General features: G+C 36.8%; 1 protein-coding gene across 3 annotated transcripts in view; it reads right to left on the minus strand.

The window, feature by feature from the left end:
* bms1 (BMS1 ribosome biogenesis factor) overlaps positions 1-23,099 on the minus strand; it is a 51,475-nt gene that overhangs the window by 23,567 nt on the left and 4,809 nt on the right. For all 3 annotated transcript variants that reach the window (XM_030163608.1, XM_030163607.1, XM_030163606.1), the window contains exons 7-10: positions 9,398-9,519; positions 7,922-8,115; positions 5,663-5,805; positions 923-1,449 (exon numbers count right to left, since the gene is read on the minus strand). In XM_030163608.1, the coding sequence (XP_030019468.1) occupies positions 923-1,449; positions 5,663-5,805; positions 7,922-8,115; positions 9,398-9,519 (986 nt within the window). The remainder of the gene's footprint in view (positions 1-922; positions 1,450-5,662; positions 5,806-7,921; positions 8,116-9,397; positions 9,520-23,099) is intronic.

A 23,099-nucleotide genomic window follows, 5' to 3' on the forward strand; every position in this document is an offset into this window, starting at 1 on the left:
ATAGGAGGATCCTGACTAATGTTTTTAATGACACTGTTCTGCTCTGTTTCTTCATACTAGGGATGCAACAATTACCGGTATAACAATAAACCGCGGTAAAATTGCAGATGGTTAGTATTACTGTTTAAATTCTAATTATCATGATAACAGTGTTTGGTTACTGCACTTTTAGGGGAAAAAACCCTATGTAAAGATATGCTTTTATGTCAAATATTTGAGTATAGTTTTAATTTATTACAATTTTAATTTTATATACCTAACATTTGGAACCAATATTCACTTTTAAAGTCTTTGAAAGGGTTTGTTAAGCATTATTGTGTTATTTATGCAATAAAGTATATACATTTTTCAAATTGGATTTTATATATTTTTTTGTGTTTTCTGGCCTTTTATGTTGATATAGTAGGTTAAAGTGAAAAAAATAAAAGGCAGATGATATAGATGAAGCTGTGCTGAAAAAAAAACAAACAAACATGGGTATAGTAAACATTTGTTTATATAGTATATAAAGGCAAAATCAAAAGTACTGAAAAACGGACAAAAAAGACTCAGACCACTAAGGGTTAATATTTGAATGTTTCTGCCAACAGAAGGTACATTGTGCCAATTATTTTATTTTATTATTATTATTATTTTTTTTTAAATACAACTTGGTTAAATTATTTCAGTGTGCATTAGTACTTTTTGAACATTTTGAGCACAATTTCAATAATACCGTGATAATGATAACCGTGATAATTTTGGTCACAATAACCGTATATGAAATTTTCATATCGTTACATCCCTGCTTCATACTGATCCTTTGTCATTTTAATCTGATCATGTACAGCCCTGACGCTGACAAATAAATCATGAGAAAAAAAGAACAAAAATTGACATTAACATCAGTACTGAATGTACAAAACAGTGATGTCGTACTCACCATCCTCCTCCATTTCCTCCTCCTCTTCTTCCTCCTCTTCCTCACTCTCTGCAGCTTCATCATCCTTTCCCTCTGATTCCTCCCCTGACTCTTCATCACTATCCTCCTCATCTTCCTCCTCCTCTTCCTCAGAGCAGTGTCCAGAGTCTCCTGCTCTTCCCGTGTCCTCTTCCTCCTCCTCTTCCTCACTTTTCTCCAGCTCATCATCACTGTCTGCAAACACAGGAACCTCAGCGATCTCCTCCTCCAGTTTCTGTTTCTTCACTGGTGGAGCTCCGCCCCTTTCTTTCTCGTTACATTGTGATCTGGCCTCTTTCAGAAATGTTGACAGGGCGTCCTCGTCAGGGTTTTCATCTACTTCCTGCTCCTCCTCCCCTCCACTTTCTTCCACTTCTTCACTGTCATCATCTTCATCACTGGAACCGCTGTTGTCATCGTCTTCCTTCTCTTCAGTAAAAACCACTTTCCTCCTCTCTCTCTGAATCTTGGGATCCCAGACCCTCTGCTCGTGGAGACCCTCCTCCTCCCTAACACACAAACAAGAACCGCTTCTAAGTCTTATATTCGTGACAGCATGGGTTACTGTTCATTTGTAACTATTTTCCAACAGTCCAAATTACCAAAAAACAATAAACTGAACAGTGCTTTGTGGTCTACTAGTGCTCACTGGAAACCAGCAGCTAATCCTCTTACTGATACCGGACACTTTAAAGTAGAACTGAAACCATTAAATCAGTGGTTCCCAACCTTTTTTCACTCCTGACTCCATTTTAACGTCACAAATTTCTGTCGATCCCAGACATTCAAAAGGCAGACTTTTTTTGTTGTTGCTAAAATTAATTTGTTTTTGATCCTGTAATAGTTTTTCCTCTTCTGTTTCAAATCCAGGTTAATGTTAGAGGACATTTAGTCTACACGATGTATATTATTGTGGACGGAGGCAGTAAAGCCAAGTGTAGATTACTGCACAAAGGGAGAATTGGATTTTCCCTGGTCAGGATATGTACAGTCAGTCCAGCTTGGATTTACAAGGCTGACAATTAATACTGAACAAACAAGAACTCAAACTATGAATTATGAAAGAGCTGCAGCATCTGAAACTGACCACAATGAACATTTGACAGATTAACAGAACCACAGTGCTGCAGTTTCAGAGTTTGTCATATCTTACATGTATTGTGATGTCTCTCTCAACCAAGGTTATTGTCGTTAACGAAAACTGACGGAATGACAAAAACAAGAATTGTAAAAACATTTTCGTTAACTGAAATAAATAAAAACTAGAATTAAAAGAAAAAAACAATAACTAACTGAAACTGTACTGTGTGCTTACAAAACTAACTAAAATGTATAAAAATTATGGATAAAATTCCCTTCATTTTCGTCTTTGTCAATATCGGATTGATATAAAATTGACTTATTTCCCTCAAGCAATTTTATCTACTGGCGCCATATGATATTTAACAGTGCGTCACTTGTGGTTTCCAGTCGTCTTCTGGTCCCCACTCTACCTGGAAACATGGAGACTAAACCTGGGAGAAAGCAGCAGAGTCCTGTCTGGGATTTATTTGAAAATGACGGAGGAGAAGAGAAAAGATACAACAAAACTAAAATTAATACTAAAACTAAACTAAAACTAAGAATTTAGAAAATAATGAAAACTAATAGAAAAAATAGCACCAATGGCCCTGTAGCTTACCGGCCAAATTAAAAGCTTTGAGAAATGTATCCAGATGCCAGTTATTATCACCCAGTTATGTGTATTTATTATATTACAGAAATAGCCCATGTTTTGGTTATATTCCAATCAGATCTGTAAAAAATTCAAATTCCAACTTGATATCATTGATACTTATTGATTTATTGCATTGATCCGCCTCCTATCTTTTATAATAGGAAAATTTTTCAATGTGGCACCAAATTCAGAATCAGATCCGGATCCAAATAATTCCACTAAGTTTTGTTGACATCATCATAAAGAAGCTGTATACCAAGTTTGAAGTCAATCGGAGTTGTAGTTTCAGAGAAGACGATTGAAAATTTTGTAATGGATGACAGATGACGCCAACGCCGGACGCTGCATGATGACAATAGTTTACAGCCTGTCAGCCGGTAAGCTAAAAAAAATCCAAAACTATTATAACCTTGCTCTCAACTCACCATATATTTTTTTATCGGTAAGCTTTTATTTCTTTTATTTTTATCAATTACTAGAAATTTCGGGCGACCCTATTTGAATTTCCGGCGACCCCACGTTTTTATTCTCAAGTCATAACCAAACTAAACACTGCATTAAAAATACAAGGCCTGTGCAATAATCTGGAACTCTTTTATGCAGGAATGTCTTATTCTATGATCACTGCATATTTTTCAGGCATTACCTGTTTTCATGCATGTGTGTAGTGTGAGTCCGGAGTATAAACAGGGTAATTAATTCTTTAGTATATATTGTTCTTATACTTTTTTTATGGGTCCTGTTTTTACCTTGTGTTTTAAAATGCTGTCGTATTTATTTGCAATGACAATAAAAGGAATCTAATATTTTCCAAAATTTTCCTTCTGCTTCTTTAATTTTGTTGCTGCTAAACACTGGTTCCACTGTTGTGTTTCACACCGACACTTGTTGTGACGCACATGACGCCAGGATCAACACAAACAACATGGAGGAGGACAAAAAGGCAGAAAATGTCTATATGTTGACTTTTCTGTATTGGAACCATCACTTATTCCTTTAAATTTTGAAGCTTTTACACAAACATTACAATTATTAGTCTTTATTAGTTTCAGTTGTTTGTTAGTTCCATGTTCAGTTGGTATCAGTTGGATCCAAATGTGTTGTAGACTGAACTGACATGTTGTTTGTAGATGTTATGTGTATTTATTATATTACAGAAAGAGCCCATGTTTTGGTCATATTCCAATCAGATCTGTAAAAAATTCAAATTCTGACTTGATATCACTGATACTTACTGATTTATTGTATCAATCCACTTCCTATCTCTTATAATGTGAAAAGTTTTCAAAGTCGCACCAAATCCAGAATCAGATCTGGATTGAAATAATTTCAATACCTTGTGTTGACATCATCATAAAGAAGCTGTATACCAAGTTTGAAGTCAATCAGAACTGGACTTTCGGAGAAGAAGACGATTGAAATTTTTTCCCCATAAGAGCCCATGTTAAATTTTCCATAAGTTCCCGGATCCAGAAGATGATCCTGATCAGCATGTGGCCAATATGTTTTGGTCATCTCCCCATCAGGGGTGTACTGGAGAAATTTACACTGGATATCATTTATATTTACTGAGTTATCGCATCAATCCACTTCCTATCTCTTATAATGGGGAAATTTTTCAAAGTCGCACAAAATCCAGAATCAGATCCAGATCCAAATAATTTCACTACTTTTTGTTGACATCATCATAAAGAAGCTGTATACCAAGTTTGAAGTCAATTGGAATTGTAGTTTCAGAGAAGAAGACGATTGAAATTTTTGTAACGGATGACAGACGACAACAGACGACGACGCCAGATGCCGCATGACGACAATAGCTTACGGCCTGTCGGCCGGTAAGCTAATAACAATAGATGTATTTCTGTTTGAGGGGTTCATCTGTGGAACGGCCTAGAAGATCGATTCAAACAGTCTAAAATGATTCAAACTTTTAAACAGATGTACAAATGAACTATTATTCAAAAATATAGAGCTGAGGATTGACTAAAGGAAATACTTGTTTAAAAGACTAGGATCAATATTGGTAGTTGAGAGAAGGACATGATTTACCTGAATTAAATTAAGTATGGATTCTCTTCTGTTGGATATTTAGCAATGATTACATTGAACGTTTGTTTGTTTGTTAGGCAAAATAAGTCTGAACTTCAGCCTACACCCTTTCAGTAGCATTGTATAAGGAACAATGGATATGTTGTTTTTGTTTGTTGTTTAAAGTAATTAACGACCGAATAAACTACTGCTTCACTTCAGAAATTAATTAGTTTCTTCGCACCAGATCGCCAAGAAAAAAATCCTTCACCTTGACACAGATACAGATGTTAGTGCATCAAGGTTATTATTGTTTACGAAAACTAATGAAATGACGAAAACTAGAATTGAAAAAACATTTTCATTAACTGAAATAAATAAAAACTAGAATTAAAAGAAAAAACGATAACTAACTGAAACTGTATTGTGTGCTTACAAAGTAACTAAAACGTATAAAAATTATGGATAAAATTCCCCTTGTTTTTGTCTTTGTCAATGTTGGATTGATCGGAAAGTGATTTATTTTGCTCAAGCAACTTTAGCTAGTGGCACCATATGGCACTTGACGGTCCATTACTTGTGGTCACTTGTGGTTTCCAGTCATCTTCTGGTCCCCACTCTACCTGGAAACATGGAGACTAAAGTTGGGAGAAAGCAGCAGAGTCCTGTCTGGGATTTATTTGAATACGACGGAGAAAAGAGAAAAGATACAACAAAACTAAAATTAATACTAAAACTAAGGATTTAGAAAAAAATTAAAACTAATAAAAACTAGCAAACCTGCTCTAAAAACTAATTAAAACTAATTAAATTAGAGAAAAAAACTCTAAACTAAATCAAACTAAACTATAATGAAAAATCCAAAACTATTAGAACTTTGTAGTGCATTAAAACCTGCAGCCGTCCTCCTCATACGACCTCCACTGGCACCTCAGCAGCAGCAGGACATGTTTTTAAGTCTGAGTGTGGCTTCTCACCCGTTCTGCTCGTTGACGTCTGTAGAATCCAATGTGGCCGAGCCGCTGAACAGAGACACCTTACTGGCGGCCATCTTGGCATCCAAAGTCGCATGTGTGTCAATGAGAGACTGGACCAGTTCTGTGGTGGGACGGACCTCCTCCTGCACCAGGGAAACCACACGCCAAACAAGACACAACTTTAATGAAGACAAACACTGCACTGGAGGCTTTTCCTGTCTGTGCACACCAAGAAATATCACTAAAAATCACAGATCAGTGCCTCAGTAGAACCCAAAACACATTTGACTTGAAAGCAGCATTTCAGATCAAGGTTCTAATAGTTTTGGATTTTTCATTATAGTTTAGTTTTATTTAGTTTTGACTTTTTTTTCTCTAATTCAGTTAGTTTTAATTTGTTTTTAGAGCAGGTTTGCTAGTTTTATTAGTTTTAAAGGCTTAGTTTTAGTTTAGTTTTAGTTTTATTGTTATATCTTTTCTCTTCTTCTCCGTCGTATTCAATATAACCAATATATTAATCAATTACAAAAATAGTCAATAGGTGCAGCTCTAAAAATCACTAAATTGTTTTGTGGGAGAACCTCAAACACTATCTCTGCGCAATAAACCATATCCCAATCCAACCCGTGGCATGATCAGCATGTGCACAGCTGGAAAAAGTATATATAGCTTTTTTGATTTGTCTTAATTTTTGATTTTGCACTTCTTTTGCTCTTGTGTGCTTTGCTGCTGTAAACCTGGTGGGACTAATAAAGGCTTATCTTATCTTATCTTATCTTATCTTCAGTCTTCTACAGTTTATGGGAAACCCTACTGAGAGTCTGAAATTATGTGACAACTAAGTAAAAAGTAAAGTAAAGTAAAATAAACTTTATTGTCCCCTGATGGAAATTCATCTTGGGCACAGTGCTACATATCATTGCTTTACAAGACAAGATAAAAAAAACATCATCACATGGACACATTATAACAGTGACAGTCTGCCATGTAAAACAGACATGGACTACATTTGACAATCACAACACAGAATATATAGTGACGCCTAAAGTGCAGGGACAAAAAAAAAATTAAAATTGCTGAGTGCTTAAGTGCTGTGTGTTTGTTGCACATTGCTCTATTAGACTAGTTTTTAACATTGTTCAGCAGCTTAATGGACGGTGCAGTAGTGCAGTTTTATGTCAAATAACATCAAGTTTTCATGGGAAGGGAACCACAAGACACCCAAAGAACCACGAAAATGTTAGATTTGGTATTCAGCTATATAATCTGATCAATAGCAGTGTCTTTAGCCTTCAAATGTCCCACAGCATTTCATGTGTATAAAAATCATAAATCATCATTATAATAACAAAACCAACACAACAACAGAAAAATACTATTAAATAGTTAAATCCCAATTATTATTTTGAAAATGAATCAACTAAACTTTCATAATAGGGATGTAACAGTTACCAGTATAATGATAAACCGCGGTAAAATTGCAGATGGTTAGTATTACTGTTTAAATTCTAATTATCATGATAACCGTGTTTGATTACCGCACTTTTAGGGGAAAAAACTCCTATGTAAAGATCTGCTTTTATGTCAAATATTTGAGTATAGTTTTAACTTACTATAATTTTAATTGTATATACCTAATATTTGGAACCAATATTCACTTCTAAAGTCTTTCAAAAAGTTTGTTATGCATCTTTGTGTTATTTATGCAATAAAGTATATACATTTTTCAAATTGGATTTTATATTTTTTTGTGTTTTCTGGCCTTTTGTGTTGATATAGTAGGTTAAAGTGAAAAAATAATAGACAGATGAGATAGGTAAAGTTGTGCTGAAAAAAAAGATACCAAACATGGGTATAGCAAACATTTGTTTATATAGTATATAAAGGCAAAATCAAAAGTACTGAAAAACGGCCAAAATAGGCTCAGACCACTAAGGGTTAATATTTGAATGTTTCTGCCAACAGACGGTACATTGTGCCTATTATTTTATTTTATTATTATTTTTTAAAAAACAACTTGGTTAAATTATTTCATTGTGTGTATAAGTACTTTTTGAACATAATTTCAACAGTACTGTGATAATAATAACCATGATAATTTTGGTCACAATAACCGTGATATGAAATTTTCATATCGTTACATCCCTATTTCATAATGATGACAGGCCAACATACAGGTGAATACCAACATGTAAAAGGAATGGTAGTTCAATTCCACACAGTTCAGATGGAGAACACAGTCCAAATGAAAATACTAACCTCCTGCTGCTTGACGTGGCTGGCGGGAAGGTCTATGTAGACGGCGTCTTTGTCGTACACCACCCCCCCGACGCCGGCCATGGGGGCGTAGAGCAGACGCTCCTTCTCATTGAGCCCCCTCTTCTTCTGAACGTCTGGAAGTGGACACGGGTCTGGCAGACAGTTGACATCTGACACCTGAAAGTCTCCAACACCTGCATGATGCAACAGGAAAAGGAAGAGCTTAGAGCAGGGGTGTCAAACTCATTTTAGTTCACGGGCCAGATTCAGCTAAATTAGATCTGCAGTGGGCCGAACCAGTAAAATAATAACATAATAATACATAAATAATGTCAACTCCAAACTTTTCTCTCTGTTTTAGAGTGAAAAAAGTTAATTTACATTATTAAAAGGTTTACATCTACAAACTATCTTTTCAAAAGATATGAATAACATGAACAAACTGAAAAAGTAAGTGTAATTTTAACAATATTCTGCCTTAGTTTATCATTTACACATGTACATTATAACTTACAGATCACAGTGGATCTACAAACACACAAAACATTTAATAACAAATAGAATATTAACATTGTACTTACTTCTCTTAAGACATTTCAGGTTGTTCATATTTATTCAGATTATTCACATTTTTTGCAAAATTATACCTTGTTTTAGTGTAAATACATGAAAATATTTACATTTACAAAGAGAAACATTTGGAGTTGTCATTATTTGTATGTTATTATGATAGTATTTTACTGGTCCTGCCCACTGGAGATTGAATTGGTCTGAATGTGGAACCTGAACTGAAAGGATTGTGAATATTTTAGTGTAATTTTTGCATTTCACAAATTCATCCCAGGGGCCAGATTTGTCCCCCGGGACGCATATTTGACACCTGTGGCTTAGAGAATGTCTACAAAACAGAATGTTTTTAATCTATTCTTGGATTTTGTTCTTTTATTCAGGTTTTATCAATTCTTCTGTATTTTTATTTATTTATTTATTTTTAATCTAGTCTTGTATTTTACTCTGTTATTTTGGTTTTCATTTATTTTTCTGTACAGCACTTTGGTCCACTGTGGGTTTTTTTTAAAAGTGCTTTACAAATAAAGTTGGAAAACAGAACAAGACCCACACTGAGACTCTGTTCATGACCTGATTTCTGGAGTTATCAGATTATTCCACTGATCATGTAAACAGTATAATCTGATCAGTTTCATCCGGTGATAACAATAATCTGATTATGACAAATCAGACACACCTGGATTCATCCCCAATACTCCAATGTCTTCCTGCATGCATACAGGTTAATCTGATTTATTTCATTCTTTTACACCAGTGAATGTGCAGGGTTTTCAGTTACCGTATTTCTGAAGCAAATGCATCAGATTTGATTATTAGAATTATCTAATTACTCCCAGTTATTGGACTTTTATGGTCATGTCAAAAGGCTCAAAGTGATGTTTCAACACAGGAGGACGTGGATCGGACCTGGAATATGGACCTGGCCTTTGTTCTTCAAATATGTCCCTCGCAGGTAGCCGTAGAGGGACACAGTCCGGTCACATTTAGGGTCCGTCCTCACCTTCTCAGGATCAGTCAGATCCTCCATACTGCACAGAGCACAGTTCACAAATACATACGGAGGAAAATATTACACAGAGACACTTCAAAACAAAGACAGTAAAATGAAGAATTCAGAACTCTGCGGAGATTTTTATAGATGACAGTCTCCTTTTAAACCTCGTGTGGAAAATAGAAAAGACACTTCTGTTAAGTAAAGGAGAAAAGACCATGGAATTAACAGTGACTGTTGTTGATGTTGATCTTCTTCTGGATTGTCCCCTTAAAACAACCTGATGCACTGACCCACAGTCCCTGCATTACATCACCTGACAGGATTATATAATAATAATAATAATAATAATAATAATAATAATAATAATAATAATAATAATAATAATAATAATAATAATACATTGGTTTTATATTGCGCTTTTCTAAGTATTCAAAGACGCTTGACAAATCAGATGAATAGATTATAAATTAAACCAACATCATTTAGAAGTTAAAGCAAAAACAGCTGTGGGTCTTTTAGGGTTAATGGAGTTCAAACATGCAAATTATTTCAATTAAACTATTTTTCAATTGTTGATTTTTTTTTTTTTTTTAATAATTCAAGTTTTTATTAGAGTTTTCACTTGGAGCACGACATTCATACAATATTACTTAATATTAACAATGAGGGCTTCTGTACATACATGAAAAGTATCAAAAAAAATGCTACAAAGCGTGGAAGTTCTGAAGAAGAAAAAAATAATAAAATAAAATAAAACAGATGAATTGGTAAATAAATAAATACTAGAGGGAAGTAGTTCAGCTGTCATTCTCCTGACTGTCAGTCATAATTCTATCAGACCAGAATGGCTCCCAAACTGGTGCTGTGGTTCCATCCCTATTGTTAAACTTATGAAGCATACATTCATATGAAGCAGTCTGTATCATCCTGTTGACCCATTCTTTAAATTGTGGGGCTTTAGGTGTTTTCCAGTGTTTAAGAATAATCTTAACTGCTACTGAGACCCCAACCATGATAACAGAACATTTTCCGTTTGATATGTTAGCCATCTGTCCTTTTTCACCCAGTAAACACAGCCTTGGACAGAGTGGGACGGTTCTGTCCAACCCAGTTACTTAAGAGTATGTACAACAACCATCCAGAAACATTTGACGATTGGACATTCCCACAAACAGTGGATCAGAGTGCCATTATCATTTTGACATTTCCAACACAGTGAGTTATTCATCAAACCTAATCTGTTCAGTCTTACAGGTGTCCAATAATATCTTTGTAATATCTTATATTGTGTAAATTTGCCTTCACCTTCCCTTAAAAATTTTCCACATGAAATTATTTTCCTCCATTCCTCGTTCCCAAAAACAACCCCAACGTCTTTTTCCCATAAAACCTACAATTGTTTATTTTTTTATTTTTTTTTTATTTATGTATAAAGAGCACTTACAAATGGCAATGCCACAATCTGTTACATTCTTCCTCATACATATATATATATATATATATATATATATATATATATATATATATATATATATATATATACATACATATATTTATACCATAACATTTACATATGAACAGTCACAGATCATCTGAGTATTTCTCGATGTAGCTCTTTCAGATGTTTTTTTTAGACCTTTAGGTAAACATTGGTTAGAACAATTTTCAACAAAACATTGGAAGCTTTCACAATGGACGGTTTTTCAAAGACAAAATTCCTGTGTAGCAGTATAATGAAATAAAAAAGGTTCAGGTTAAAGGTCATAGGCAAAAGAGAGAAAAAATAAAAATGTCTAGATCAATAAGACACTGTTTCCTGATCCTTTTCCAAAAATTCAAAAGAAGTCTGGTCATATAGGTTTGACATACTCAGTCCATTTACTCCAGATTTTGTAAAATTTCTCTTTCTGGACTCTAAGGGAATATGACAGCTGTTCCATCATGTAAATTTCATGGATAATATCGATCCATTCATCTATAGCGGGTAGATGGGGTTTGAGCCAATTCCTCGAAATAACTTTTTTACTTCCAGCCAGGAGAATTTGGACCAGCTTTTTATCGTTATTTCTCCATCCGTCAAACTGAATATCTCCCATATAAACTGTATCAAAAGTAAAAGGGATATTCACTCCTATTATATTATTAATATGTTTGTGGATTTCCTGCCAGTAAGGGATGATGACTGGGCAACTCCAGAAAATATGGTAATGATTGGTGTTGACCATCCCACATCTTCTCCAACAGCTGGAAGCCCCTCCCCTGTGTCCCTTTTGTAAAGGTGTGATAAAAAACCTAGCAACATTTTTCCAACAAAATTCGCGCCAAGTAGTCGAGCAGGTTGAAGTCCATAGTATGAGACATATTCTTCTCCAAGCATCCTCTGTTATAACCAAATTGCCCTCTTTTTCCCACTTTTCTTTTATATACCAGGTATTTTCTGATTCAGAATTGAGTATATTTTTATATAGTTTAGATATTATCTTAGAACACGGGGATTCTGATACTGACAGAAGGATTTTCAGAATTCCAGTTTCTACTTTACCTATATTTTGTCTTAGAATCTGGTTGAAATAGTTTCTAACTTGAAGATATCTATAGAAGTCCTTTTGCTCAAGATTGTGCCTTTTCTTTAAGAATTCAAAACTATGGAATATCCCCTCCTTAGTAAATGAGTAATAATTTGTTAGACCTTTAGCAGTCCACGTCTTAAATCTACCATCAGATCTATTTGGAATAAATTCAGTATCATAAGCACACCATCGCAGTAGTTTAACTGGTTCATTTAAATTACAAGTTATCATAATTTCCTGCCAAGTTCTCAATAGTAGATTTAAACAAGGACTGCCTATGCTCATCTGTCTATTTAAAAGTTCATTATCTGCAATAGCAGCTTCAATGGGTATCCCTTCTAACATCACATTTTCAATTTCTTTCCAGCGTGCAGAATAAGCAGGGGTACACAAGCAAATCAATGGCCTCAACTGCGCTGCTATGTAATACTTTCTTAAGGAGGGGAGACCCATACCCCACAATTGTTTATTTTTAAGAAAAAATACCTTTGCCCCTACTATTACATAAATATTAATAATAATAATAATTAAAGCTGCAAGCAGCATTGGGCGGGACCTCGCACCGGGCGTTCCGCCTCCCCCGCGATCCGCCTCCCGTGACCGTCAAAACCTCAGCTCCACTCACACCTGTCCGTCCCCATACCAGTTCCCACCCTTTAGTGTCTGTCCTCCTTACATCTGTACAGAACACCAGCGACCCTCTGCTGAAACCACCATCACCTTTAAATCAGACTTTTATTTTGGAAACCCTACTGTGTGTATGTGCATTTGTTTTGTATGTGAGAAAGAATCAGTTAGAAACATGAATTGAAATTGTATGAATAATTGAGCATTAAAGTGATGATTTACCACATTTAAAGCTTTTATTTTGGAAAAACCCTATTGTGTGAGCATGTGTGTCTGTGAGAAAGAGTACTTTTGAATGAAGAAACATTGTACAAACAGTTGAGCGTTTGATCATAAAAATGAAAAGAAGTTATGTAATAGAAATTTTGTATTATTGGTAATTGGGGTTTTATTTTGAAAAAATGTACTCCGTGTACTTTTGAATGTGTGCAAAATTTCCAATATCCACAATACAATGCAGTAAAACCTGTTTTAAAATGGAGAAATTAAAAAAAAAAAAAAAAAAAAAAATTTGGATTGTCTGGGTCTTGAACCCAGGTCTTCTTGTTCCATAGGCAGATACATGAACCACTGCACTAGGGACAGACACATACAAATTTGCACCAGGAAGTGTTTTATAGGGACTTTGTCATTGTTAAAAGTGAAACTAAACATAGTCTTCAAAACATCGCCATAATTCCATAACCGTAGGTCGTATCTGAAAAATTCTTTCACTTTTGGATTCTGCAGACTTGTGGGAATTTGATGAGGTATAACTTTTTATTCAAAAGTCTGAAATGACTAAGCAGTAATTGCAGAAACGTAGAGTAACTTTCAAAGGCAGATTGCCAACTTCCTGTTGGAGTTAGCTCATGAGTGTCAGTGTATGATTTGTCGGGCTCAATCAGACCAACATTTTGGCATTTGTTTCATGTTTCTGTGACATTCCTACTGGCCGCTAGGGAAGATTTTATGTGTGTTTTAGTACATAGGTGGCGCTACAGAGTCCATTTTGGCACCCAAGGGGTTAATTTTGATATTGGATGAAAGTGTTCACCAGCCATGACATACATGGCAAATTTGGTGAGTTTTGGAGCATGTTAAGGGGGTCAAATGGCAGTCTAAAGTGGAAAAAGTATGAAAATAAACAAATTGTTATAAATCAATAACTGTACATCATATCTCAAAAATTTTTGCATGTGAGCATTGTGATGAGTCCCGTGAACGCGTAGATATGTCACATGTGGGGAAAAACTCCAAAGTGAAAAATGAGTTCCAAACATCGCAACTTTGCGGGCTTGTAAAAAAAAAAAATAAGACAGTTATGGAAAAGGTGTGAAATCATTTTATTAAGGAGATTTCACTCTATCTTTTGGCGCTATTTAGAAGTCAATACGATAAACGGTGTCATCGGAGTTAGTTTTAGAAATTTTATTTTGAAAGGCATATTGCCAACTTCCTGTTGGAGTTAGGGTAGGTGCATCCGTGTATCATTTGTAGTGCTTGATCCAACAAACGTTCTGGCACTGGTTCCATGTCTCTACAACATTCCTACTGGCCACTAGGCCTTTTTCCGTATTTTTTCACATAGGTGGCGCTAGAGAGCCCATTTTGGCACCTATGGGGTTAATTTTTTCATTTATCAAATTTTTCGCCAGGCCTGACATTTGTGCCAAATTTGGTGAGTTTTTGAGCATGTTTAGGGGGTCAAAGTCCAGTTTAAAGCGTCACGGAAAAATAATAATAATTAAAGCTGCAAGCAGCATTGGGCGGGACCTTGCACCGGGCGTTCCGCCTCCCCCGCGATCCGCCTCCCGTGACCGTCCACACCTCAGCTCCACTCACACCTCTCCGTCCCCATACCAGTTCCCACCCTTTAGTGTCCGTCCTCCTTACATCTGTACAGAACACCAGCGACCCTCTGCTGAAACCACCATCACCTTTAAAATGACACTTTTATTTTGGAAAACCTACTGTGTATATGTGCATTTGTTTTGTATGTGAGAGAAAGAATCAGTTTGAAAAATGAATTGAAATTGTATGAATAATTGAGCATAAAAGTGATGATGTCTCACATTTAAGGCTTTTATTTTGGAAAAACCCTATTGTGTGAGCATGTGTGTCTGTGAGAAAGAGTACTTTTGAATGAAGAAACATTGTACAAGAGTTGAGCGTTTGATCATAAAAATGAAAAGAAGTTATGTAATAGAAATTTTGTATTATTGGTATTTGGGGTTTTATTTTGAAAAAATGTACTCCGTGTACTTTTGAATGTGTGCAAAATTTCCAGTATCCAAAATACAATGCAGTAAAACCTGTTTTAAGATGGAGAAAAAAAAAAAAAAAAAAAAGTTTGGATTGTCTGGGACTTGAACCCAGGTCCTCTTGCTCCATAGGCAGCTACATGAACCACTACACTAAGGACAGCCATAGACAGCTGCCCACCAAGAAGAGTTTTATAGGGACTTTGTCATTGTTAAAAGTGAAAGTAAACATAGTCTTCAAAAAATCGCCATAATTCCATAACCGTAGGTCGTATCTGAAAAATTCTTTCACTTTTGGATTCTGCAGACTTGTGGGAATTGAGTGAGGTATAACTTTTTATTCAAAAGTCTGGAATGACTGAGTACTAATTGCAGAAACGTAGAGTAACTTTCAAAGGCAGATTGCCAACTTCCTGTTGGAGTTAGCTCATGAGTGTCAGTGTATGATTTGTTGGGCTCAATCAGACCAACATTTTGGCATTTGTTTCATGTTTCTGTGACATTCCTAGTGGCCGCTAGGGCCGATTTTGTGTGTTTTTTAGTACATAGGTGGCGCTACAGAGTCCATTTTAGCATGCAAGGGGTTAATTTTGATATTGTATAAAAGTGTTCACCAGTCATGACATACATGGCAAATTTGGTGAGTTTTGGAGCATGTTAAGGGGGTCAAATGGCAGTCTAAAGTGGAAAAAGTATGAAAAGAAACAATTGTTATAATCAATAACCGTACATCCTATCTCAAAAATTTTTGGATGTGAGAGTTGTGCTGAGTCCCGTGAACGCGTAGATATGTCACATGTGGGGAAAAACTCCAAAGTGAAAAATGAGTTCCAAACATCGCAACTTTGCAGGCTTGTAAAAAAGAAACTAAGACAGTTATGGAAAAGGTGTGAAATCGTTGTATTAAGGAGGGTTCACTCTATCTTTGGCGCTATTTAGAAGTCAATACCACAAACGGTGTCATCGGAGTTAGTTTTAGAAATTTTATTTTGAAAGGCATATTGCGAAGTTCCTGTTGCAGATAGGTCATGAGTGTCAGTGGATGATTTGTAGAGCATGATCCAACAAAAATTTTGGCACTGGTTTCATGTCTGTACGACATTCCTACTGGCCACTAGGGCAGTTGCCGTTTTTTTCACATAGGTGGCGCTAGAGAGCCCATTTTGGCACCTATGGGGTTAATTTTTTCATTTTATCAAATTTTTCGCCAGGCCTGACATGTGTGCCAAATTTGGTGAGTTTTCGTGCATGTTCAGGGGGTCAAAATCCAGGTCAAAGTGGTGTGTGAATAATAATAATAATATAAAAACGAACGAAAAACAATAGGGCCTTGCTTGCAGGCAAGGCCTCTCACTGCGTGAGAGGGCCTTACCTTTCGGCTCGGTCCCTAATAATATAAAAACGAACGAAAAACAATAGGGCCTTGCTTGCAGGCAAGGCCTCTCACTGCGTGAGAGGGCCTTACCTTTCGGCTCGGTCCCTAATAAAAACGAACGAAAAACAATAGGGCCTTGCTTGCAGGCAAGGCCTCTCACTGTGTGAGAGGGCCTTACCTTTCGGCTCGGTCCCTAATAACTAGAACTGCGAGCAGTTATGAACGGGGGCCAAGCCTCCCCACCCACTCGGACCCCAGGCCCCACAGAGCCCACGGAAGTCGTCCCCGAAGGACGTGGGTCTGGGGCTGAGCTGGTGGAGGCTGGGCCCCGTTCATAAGGGTTTACAGTTGGAGTTAGTATTCCACCGTCTGAGCCGCTGTATTCACTGGAATGGGACAAATGCACCAGTAGAGTGGAAGGAGGAATGTGTGGGACTGGGATTAGTTGGAATAGATTACACTCACGTTGACCAATCATTACTAAACTGTACAGCTGGTCTCAGGAGTCACCCCACATCATACTTACATAATTCATTAGAAAACCGGTTTAGCCGTTTAAGAAATATAAATTTCTCATGTTTGCAGCACTCACTAGAGGCCAACATTCACAAAATTCTGCTCATACCCTCAAAGACAGATGAGAACCAAAGATCTAAGATCTGGTGTTGATAGCATTTATTTTGACCGAGATATGTAATAGTTAACATTTTTTTAGCTAGCTAAAGAAATGTATTCATTTATAATTGTCGCATGTTTCGACTGAACGAAATTCTTTTGATAACTTAGTAACATGTCTATGAGAAGAGCGTAAATGCCAAGATTCACACAGATCAGATAAAATCCCAAGTAGGAGTTTCAAAAATAGGTTTTCCAGTTTTCGCAGTTTTGCCGGAAAAAAAGTCATCCCACAAATCTGCCTGACCACGCCTACATGATTCAACCCTATTCAGGAAATCTGAGGATATGAGGTTTTTTAATATGTGACATACAGTGTGGGAGTTCTAGACCAAAATGCATATGCCTTGGTTCTATGGCCCCCTGCTGGTGGACATATATATTTGTTTGCGTCTCAGTTCCGTGCAGGGGTCTGGACCAACCCTCCAAATGTCAGCGCTCTACCATGTACGCTTTAGGCTGCAGGAACAGTTGGAGCCGGATTCCCTGCATTCACTGGAATGGGACCAATGCATTAGGAATGCAAAAGGAGGAATGTGCTGGACTGGGATTTGTTGTAATAAATTACACCCACGATGACCAATCATTACCAAACTTTACAGCTGGTCTCAGGAGTGACCCCACATCATACTCACCAAATTTTGCGTGAATCGGACCAACTTTTTTGTGACTTGATATTTCTCTGTTGATAGCGCCCCCTATTTTCCGATTTGTACCAAATTTGGCACAGAGCCTCTGGTTGATCTCTAAAACAAGTAACTAAAGTTTGATGTGGATAGCATTTATTTTGAGAAAGATATGCAACAATATGTGTTTTTTAGCTAGCAAAAAAATTTGTTCGTTTATAACTAGCACATTTTTTACAGCAGCAAGCTGATTGTGATAACTTTAGATCAGAAGCCTCTGGAGATTGTCTGTGCAAAGTTTGAAGCCAATGGGGCTTAAACCCTAGTAGGAGTTCGAAAAAGTATGTTTTTGATATGTAGCAACTTAGAAAGAAAAATTTGCAGTGGAAGTGGGCGTGGCCTATGTCAAAAGACTCATCTCTATCCAAGGAATACAAAGATGTAAAGTTTATGAATGTGTCATTCAAAATGTGGAAGTTAGAGGCAAAAACGCATATGTGTCTGTTTTAGCGCCACCTAGTGGAGCACATCCACAGTTTTTGCTCTGGTAGATCTGTGTCCTATTCTATAGGGTCCATAGAAATTTCACAGCCCTCAGCAGAACAGTTCAGCTGTAGGAAATGTTTGTTGTTTAAGTTGTAACAGGCCACGCCCACATTGTTCAGCCACACCCACCTTCAAGATCTGGCCTTAGGAAAGGACCTTCATCATACCCACCAAATTTTGTAGAAATCGGTGCAGCCGTTTCAGAGATATAAATTTTCCATATTTGCAGCGCCCCCTAGTGGCCAAAATCCACCAAATTCGGCTCATACCCTCACAGTCACATGCAAACCAAGGATCTAAGATCTGGTGTTGATAGCATTTATTTTGACCGAGATATGTAAGAGTAAGCATTTTTTTAGGTAGCTACACAAATTTGTTATTTAATTATTTGCGCATTCTTCGACCAAAGAAAATTCTTGTAATAACTTTGGATCAGGCGCATGAGACGAGTGTATGTGCCAAAATTCACGCAGATCGGACAAACTCCCAAGTCGGAGTTCGAAAAAGAAGGTTTTCCAGTTTTCGCGATTTTACGGGGAAAAAAGTCATGGCGGAAATGGGCGTGGCCTAGCTCACGTGATTCAGTCCTATTCAGGGAATCTGAGGATGTAAGGTTTTTGAATGTGCGACATACGGTGTGAGAGTTATAGACCAAAACGCGTTATCCTTGATTATAGCGCCCCCTACTGGTGAATATATGCGCATTTTTGCATCTGAGGTCCCTGCAGGGGTCTGGACCAACACTCCAAATTGCACCGCTGTACCATGTACGGTTTAGGCTGCAGTAACAGTTTTATCAACGGAAGAATAAAAATAATGATGATGAATAATAAAAATCCGTACAAAAACAATAGGGTTCCACAGCACCGCTGGAACTGTGGAACGCGTATGCTGGCATACGCGTCCCCCAGTCCCCGCGGGCTTGGCCCCCTAATAATAATAATATAAAAACAAACAAATAACAATAGGGCCTTGCTTGCAGGCAAGGCCTCTCACTGTGTGAGAGGGCCTTACCTTTCGGCTCGGTCCCTAATAATAGATTAGATTTCTATAGCGCTTTTCAGGGCACCCAAAGTACTTTATATTATTGATCCATTAGTCCACTGATTCCAACCTTTTTTTACTCCTGACTCCATTTTAACATCACACATCTCTGTCGACCCCAGACATTCAAAATGGAGACTTTTTTTTTTTGCTCAAATTAATTAGTTTTTGATCCTGTAATAGTTTTCTCTCCTCTGTTTCAAATCCAGGTTAATGTTAGAGGACATTTAGTCTATATAATGTCTATTATTATGGACAGAGGCAGTAAAGCCAGGTGTAGATTACTGCACAAAGGGAGACTTGGATTTTCCTTGGTCAGGATATGTACAGTCAGTCCAGCTTGGATTTACAAGGCTGACAATTAATACTGAACAAACAAGAACTCAAACTATGAAATATCAAAGAGCTGCAGCATCTGAAACTGACCCCAATGAACATTTGACAGAGATACAGAACCACTAGGGGTGTAAGAAAACATCGGTTCTGCCATATATTGCGATATTTCATTTCACAATACTGTATCGATATTAAAAAGTGCTGTATCGATATTTTTAGGTATTTATTCAAATGCAGATATTGTGGAGGCTGATTTTTGTTTTTTGTGTTTTTCTTTTTTTATATTTTGTTTACTATTATTTAACATTTTAACATTTTATTAAATAACGTTTGTTCCTTTGTTGGGATTGAACTAAAATAATGTTCTGATGTTAGTACTGAACTAACAGAATATGAACATTTGAACAGGATCTTAAACTGTAATGTCTGTAAAACAGAATTTCAGTTTGAACACAGGAACATTTTGTGATACAACATTAGATCCTGTTGGGATCAAATAAAAATGTGTTTGGTATTTGCGCAGTTTCTGGTGTAATTCAATTCTTCAAGGAAATAATCATTAAAAAAAAGAAAAGAAAAAAGAAACAAACAAAAATTTGCCTTTTTAACAGTATCATGATATATCATGATATATCGTACCGTGATCCTAGTATTGTGATTTGTATTGTATCGCCAGATTCTTGCCAGTACACAGCCCCAAGTACCACAGTGCTGCAGTTTCACAACCACAGTTTGTCTGATATGGATTGGGATTGGCTCTGTCAACTCAACACAGATTTTTTTTTTTCTTATTTTTGTCAATTACTAGAAATTTCAGGCGACCCCACGGTTGAAAAACACTGCATTACTCATTCGCTCACATTCTCACCCTTCTGGTATTAAACTACGCTTGTATCCACACTGTTCTGGGGCAGACTGCCGAAAGTGTGACTGCCATTTGTCCCATCTGCCGTTAAGTTTTTAAACAGCCTGTAAACGAGCTTGTTGGGAACAATGCACCGTTAACTATGATGACTTATTTACTGTATTTACTGGAGCTGAAATGATTAATTGAATCAAAGTGATCCAAAAAAAATCATTCACCCACAATTCTCCTGAATCAAAGCTGTTTCCTTCATTTCTCTGCTGTTAAACATTGGCTCCACTGTTGTGTTTCACACGGATGCTTATTGTGATGCACAAAGAAGCTTCAATTCAGGAAAACTGTGATAGAACATTTCCCTTCAATCAATTCGAGTCGATTAATTGAATCGTGAATTTTTGCAGTCGCTTCAAGCACCTAATCGATTAATTGTTTCAGCTCTAGTATTTACTGTATTTAGTGTATTATGTGAGATTGATTGTTTTGGTGATAGGTCAGATATGTACACTTCTGTTGCAAATCAAATTGCCCTTCAGGGACATTAAACATTTTTGTATTCAGTTCAACTCAATTCGCACCAAATGGCCCCTCCCACCTCCACCAAACATTCATACATTCATACACCACTGTGAGTGACACTGGAGGCAAGGAGGGTGAAGTGTGTTGGACAGAGTGGGATTTGAACCACCAACCCTTTGGCTATTAGACGACCCACTCTACCTCCTGACCAAGGTTGTAATAGTTTTGGATTTTTCATTATAATTTAGTTTTATTTAGTTTTGACTTTTTTTCTCTAATTCAGTTAGTTTTAACACTTTCAGTGCCACAGGCTGATCAGATCGGCTTTGGAGAACACGCCATATTTGTGTACAAACAAACCATCCACCCCAATTTCTTTCTCACATTTCGATGGCGTTCTTTCTGTGTCCCCCTTTTGAGACCAAGCAGACGGGAATTTGAGGTCACGCGACCGAATAATATTTTTATATCTTTTTAATGTTTCTTATTCTCCAGTGTTTCATCAGAGGGAGCCCTCCATGCCGGGGGGCGGCTGTGGACTCCGGGGGCTGTGGCGCCTTCTCTCACTGGGGTCCGCTCCTTTCTGGTGGGTGGGGGTCCCAGTTGGCCCTCTCCCACTAGTTGGGATGCGGGGCTGTGCTGCTGGTGCCTGGTCGCCGGGGTCGGCGGCTGCCTCCTGGTGCAGATGGCTCCCTGAGACAGCGCCTCCTAAATTGATGTTTTACTTTTACTTGTACATTTTTGTTCTGGTCTACCCGTGCTCAGTCAGTCTTCTTAAGTATGTGTGAGCTTGTGGGTTTGCATGTATATGTGTGTGTGTGTGTGTGTGTGTGTGTGCGCGCGCGTGGGTGAGTGGGTGGGTGTGTGTGTGGGGGGGGTGGTACTGATTTTTAAACTGATATGTAAAGCACTTTGTGCTACAGTTTTTAATGTATGAAAAGTGTTATATAAATAAAGATTATTATTATTATTATGAATTATGCAAATTACGATCAATAATGAATCGGCTGCGTCCGGTGCGTTTTGAATCTAATTAGCAATCGGTCGGATGTTAACGAGCGGTTTCCTGCAGGATTCTTCAAATATTATAAAACGACGCGAAATACTGAAAAACAGCCAAATTCTGTGGCACTTTTAAGGCTTATTAGCCCCTTAACTGTCTGGCACTTAAAGAGTTAATTAGTTTTTAGAGCAGGTTTGATAGTTTTTGTTTTTTCTAAATGCTTAGTTTTAGTTTAGTTTCAGTATTAATTTTAGTTTTGTCGTATCTTTTCTCTTTTTCTCCATCGTATTCAAATAAATCCCATACAGGACTCTGCTGCTTTCTCCCAACTTTAGTCTCCATGTTTCCAGGTAGAGTGGGGACCAGAAGACGACTGGAAACCACAAGTGACAGACTGTGAAGTGTCATATGGTGCCGCTAGATAAAATTGCTCGAGCAAAATAAGTCAATTTCGTATCAATCCGACACTGGCAAAGACAAGAATGAAGGGAATTTTATCCATAATTTTTACCAGTTTTAGATAGTTTTGTAAGCACACAATACAGTTTCAGTTAGTTATCATTTTTTTCTTTTAATTATAGTTTTTTATTTATTTCCGTTAACGAAAATGTTTTTTCAATTCTAGTTTTCGTCATTTCGTTAATTTTCGTCAGGGGTGTAAGAAAATATTGGTATCGCAATATATCGCAATTTTTCACTTCAAGATACTGTACTGACATTAAAAAGTACTGTATCGATATTTTTAGGTATTTATTCAAATGCAGATATGGTGGCGGTTCATTTTTGTTTTTTTATTTTTCAAGCTATTTTTATATTCACATGGGTATTTTGTTCTGTTGTTTTTATACTACAAAAGTACTATTGTGATATTGCAGGTCATAAGTGTAGTTTTTTGAAATTGATAATGCTGTTTTGTTAAAGGATAATTCAAGCATCCTAAAAGCATGTTTTACTGTCTGAAAGAGGCAAATGTTTGTTTTTTTCATATTGGGAATGCAAAAAAATAATGTTATGATGTTGGATGATTCAGAGACTGAACACTCGTATTCTATTTTCACAATAGAATACGAACATTTAAGCAATAGAAGTAAGTAATGTCTGTAAAACATTATTTATTTATTTGTGTGGTTTTTTTGTACTGGTAAAGCCACGTGTTAAAACTTTATTTATCCAAATGCTGCACTATTA

This window comes from Sphaeramia orbicularis, chromosome 19 (genome assembly GCF_902148855.1).
Source record: "Sphaeramia orbicularis chromosome 19, fSphaOr1.1, whole genome shotgun sequence".
NCBI lineage: Eukaryota > Metazoa > Chordata > Actinopteri > Kurtiformes > Apogonidae > Sphaeramia > Sphaeramia orbicularis.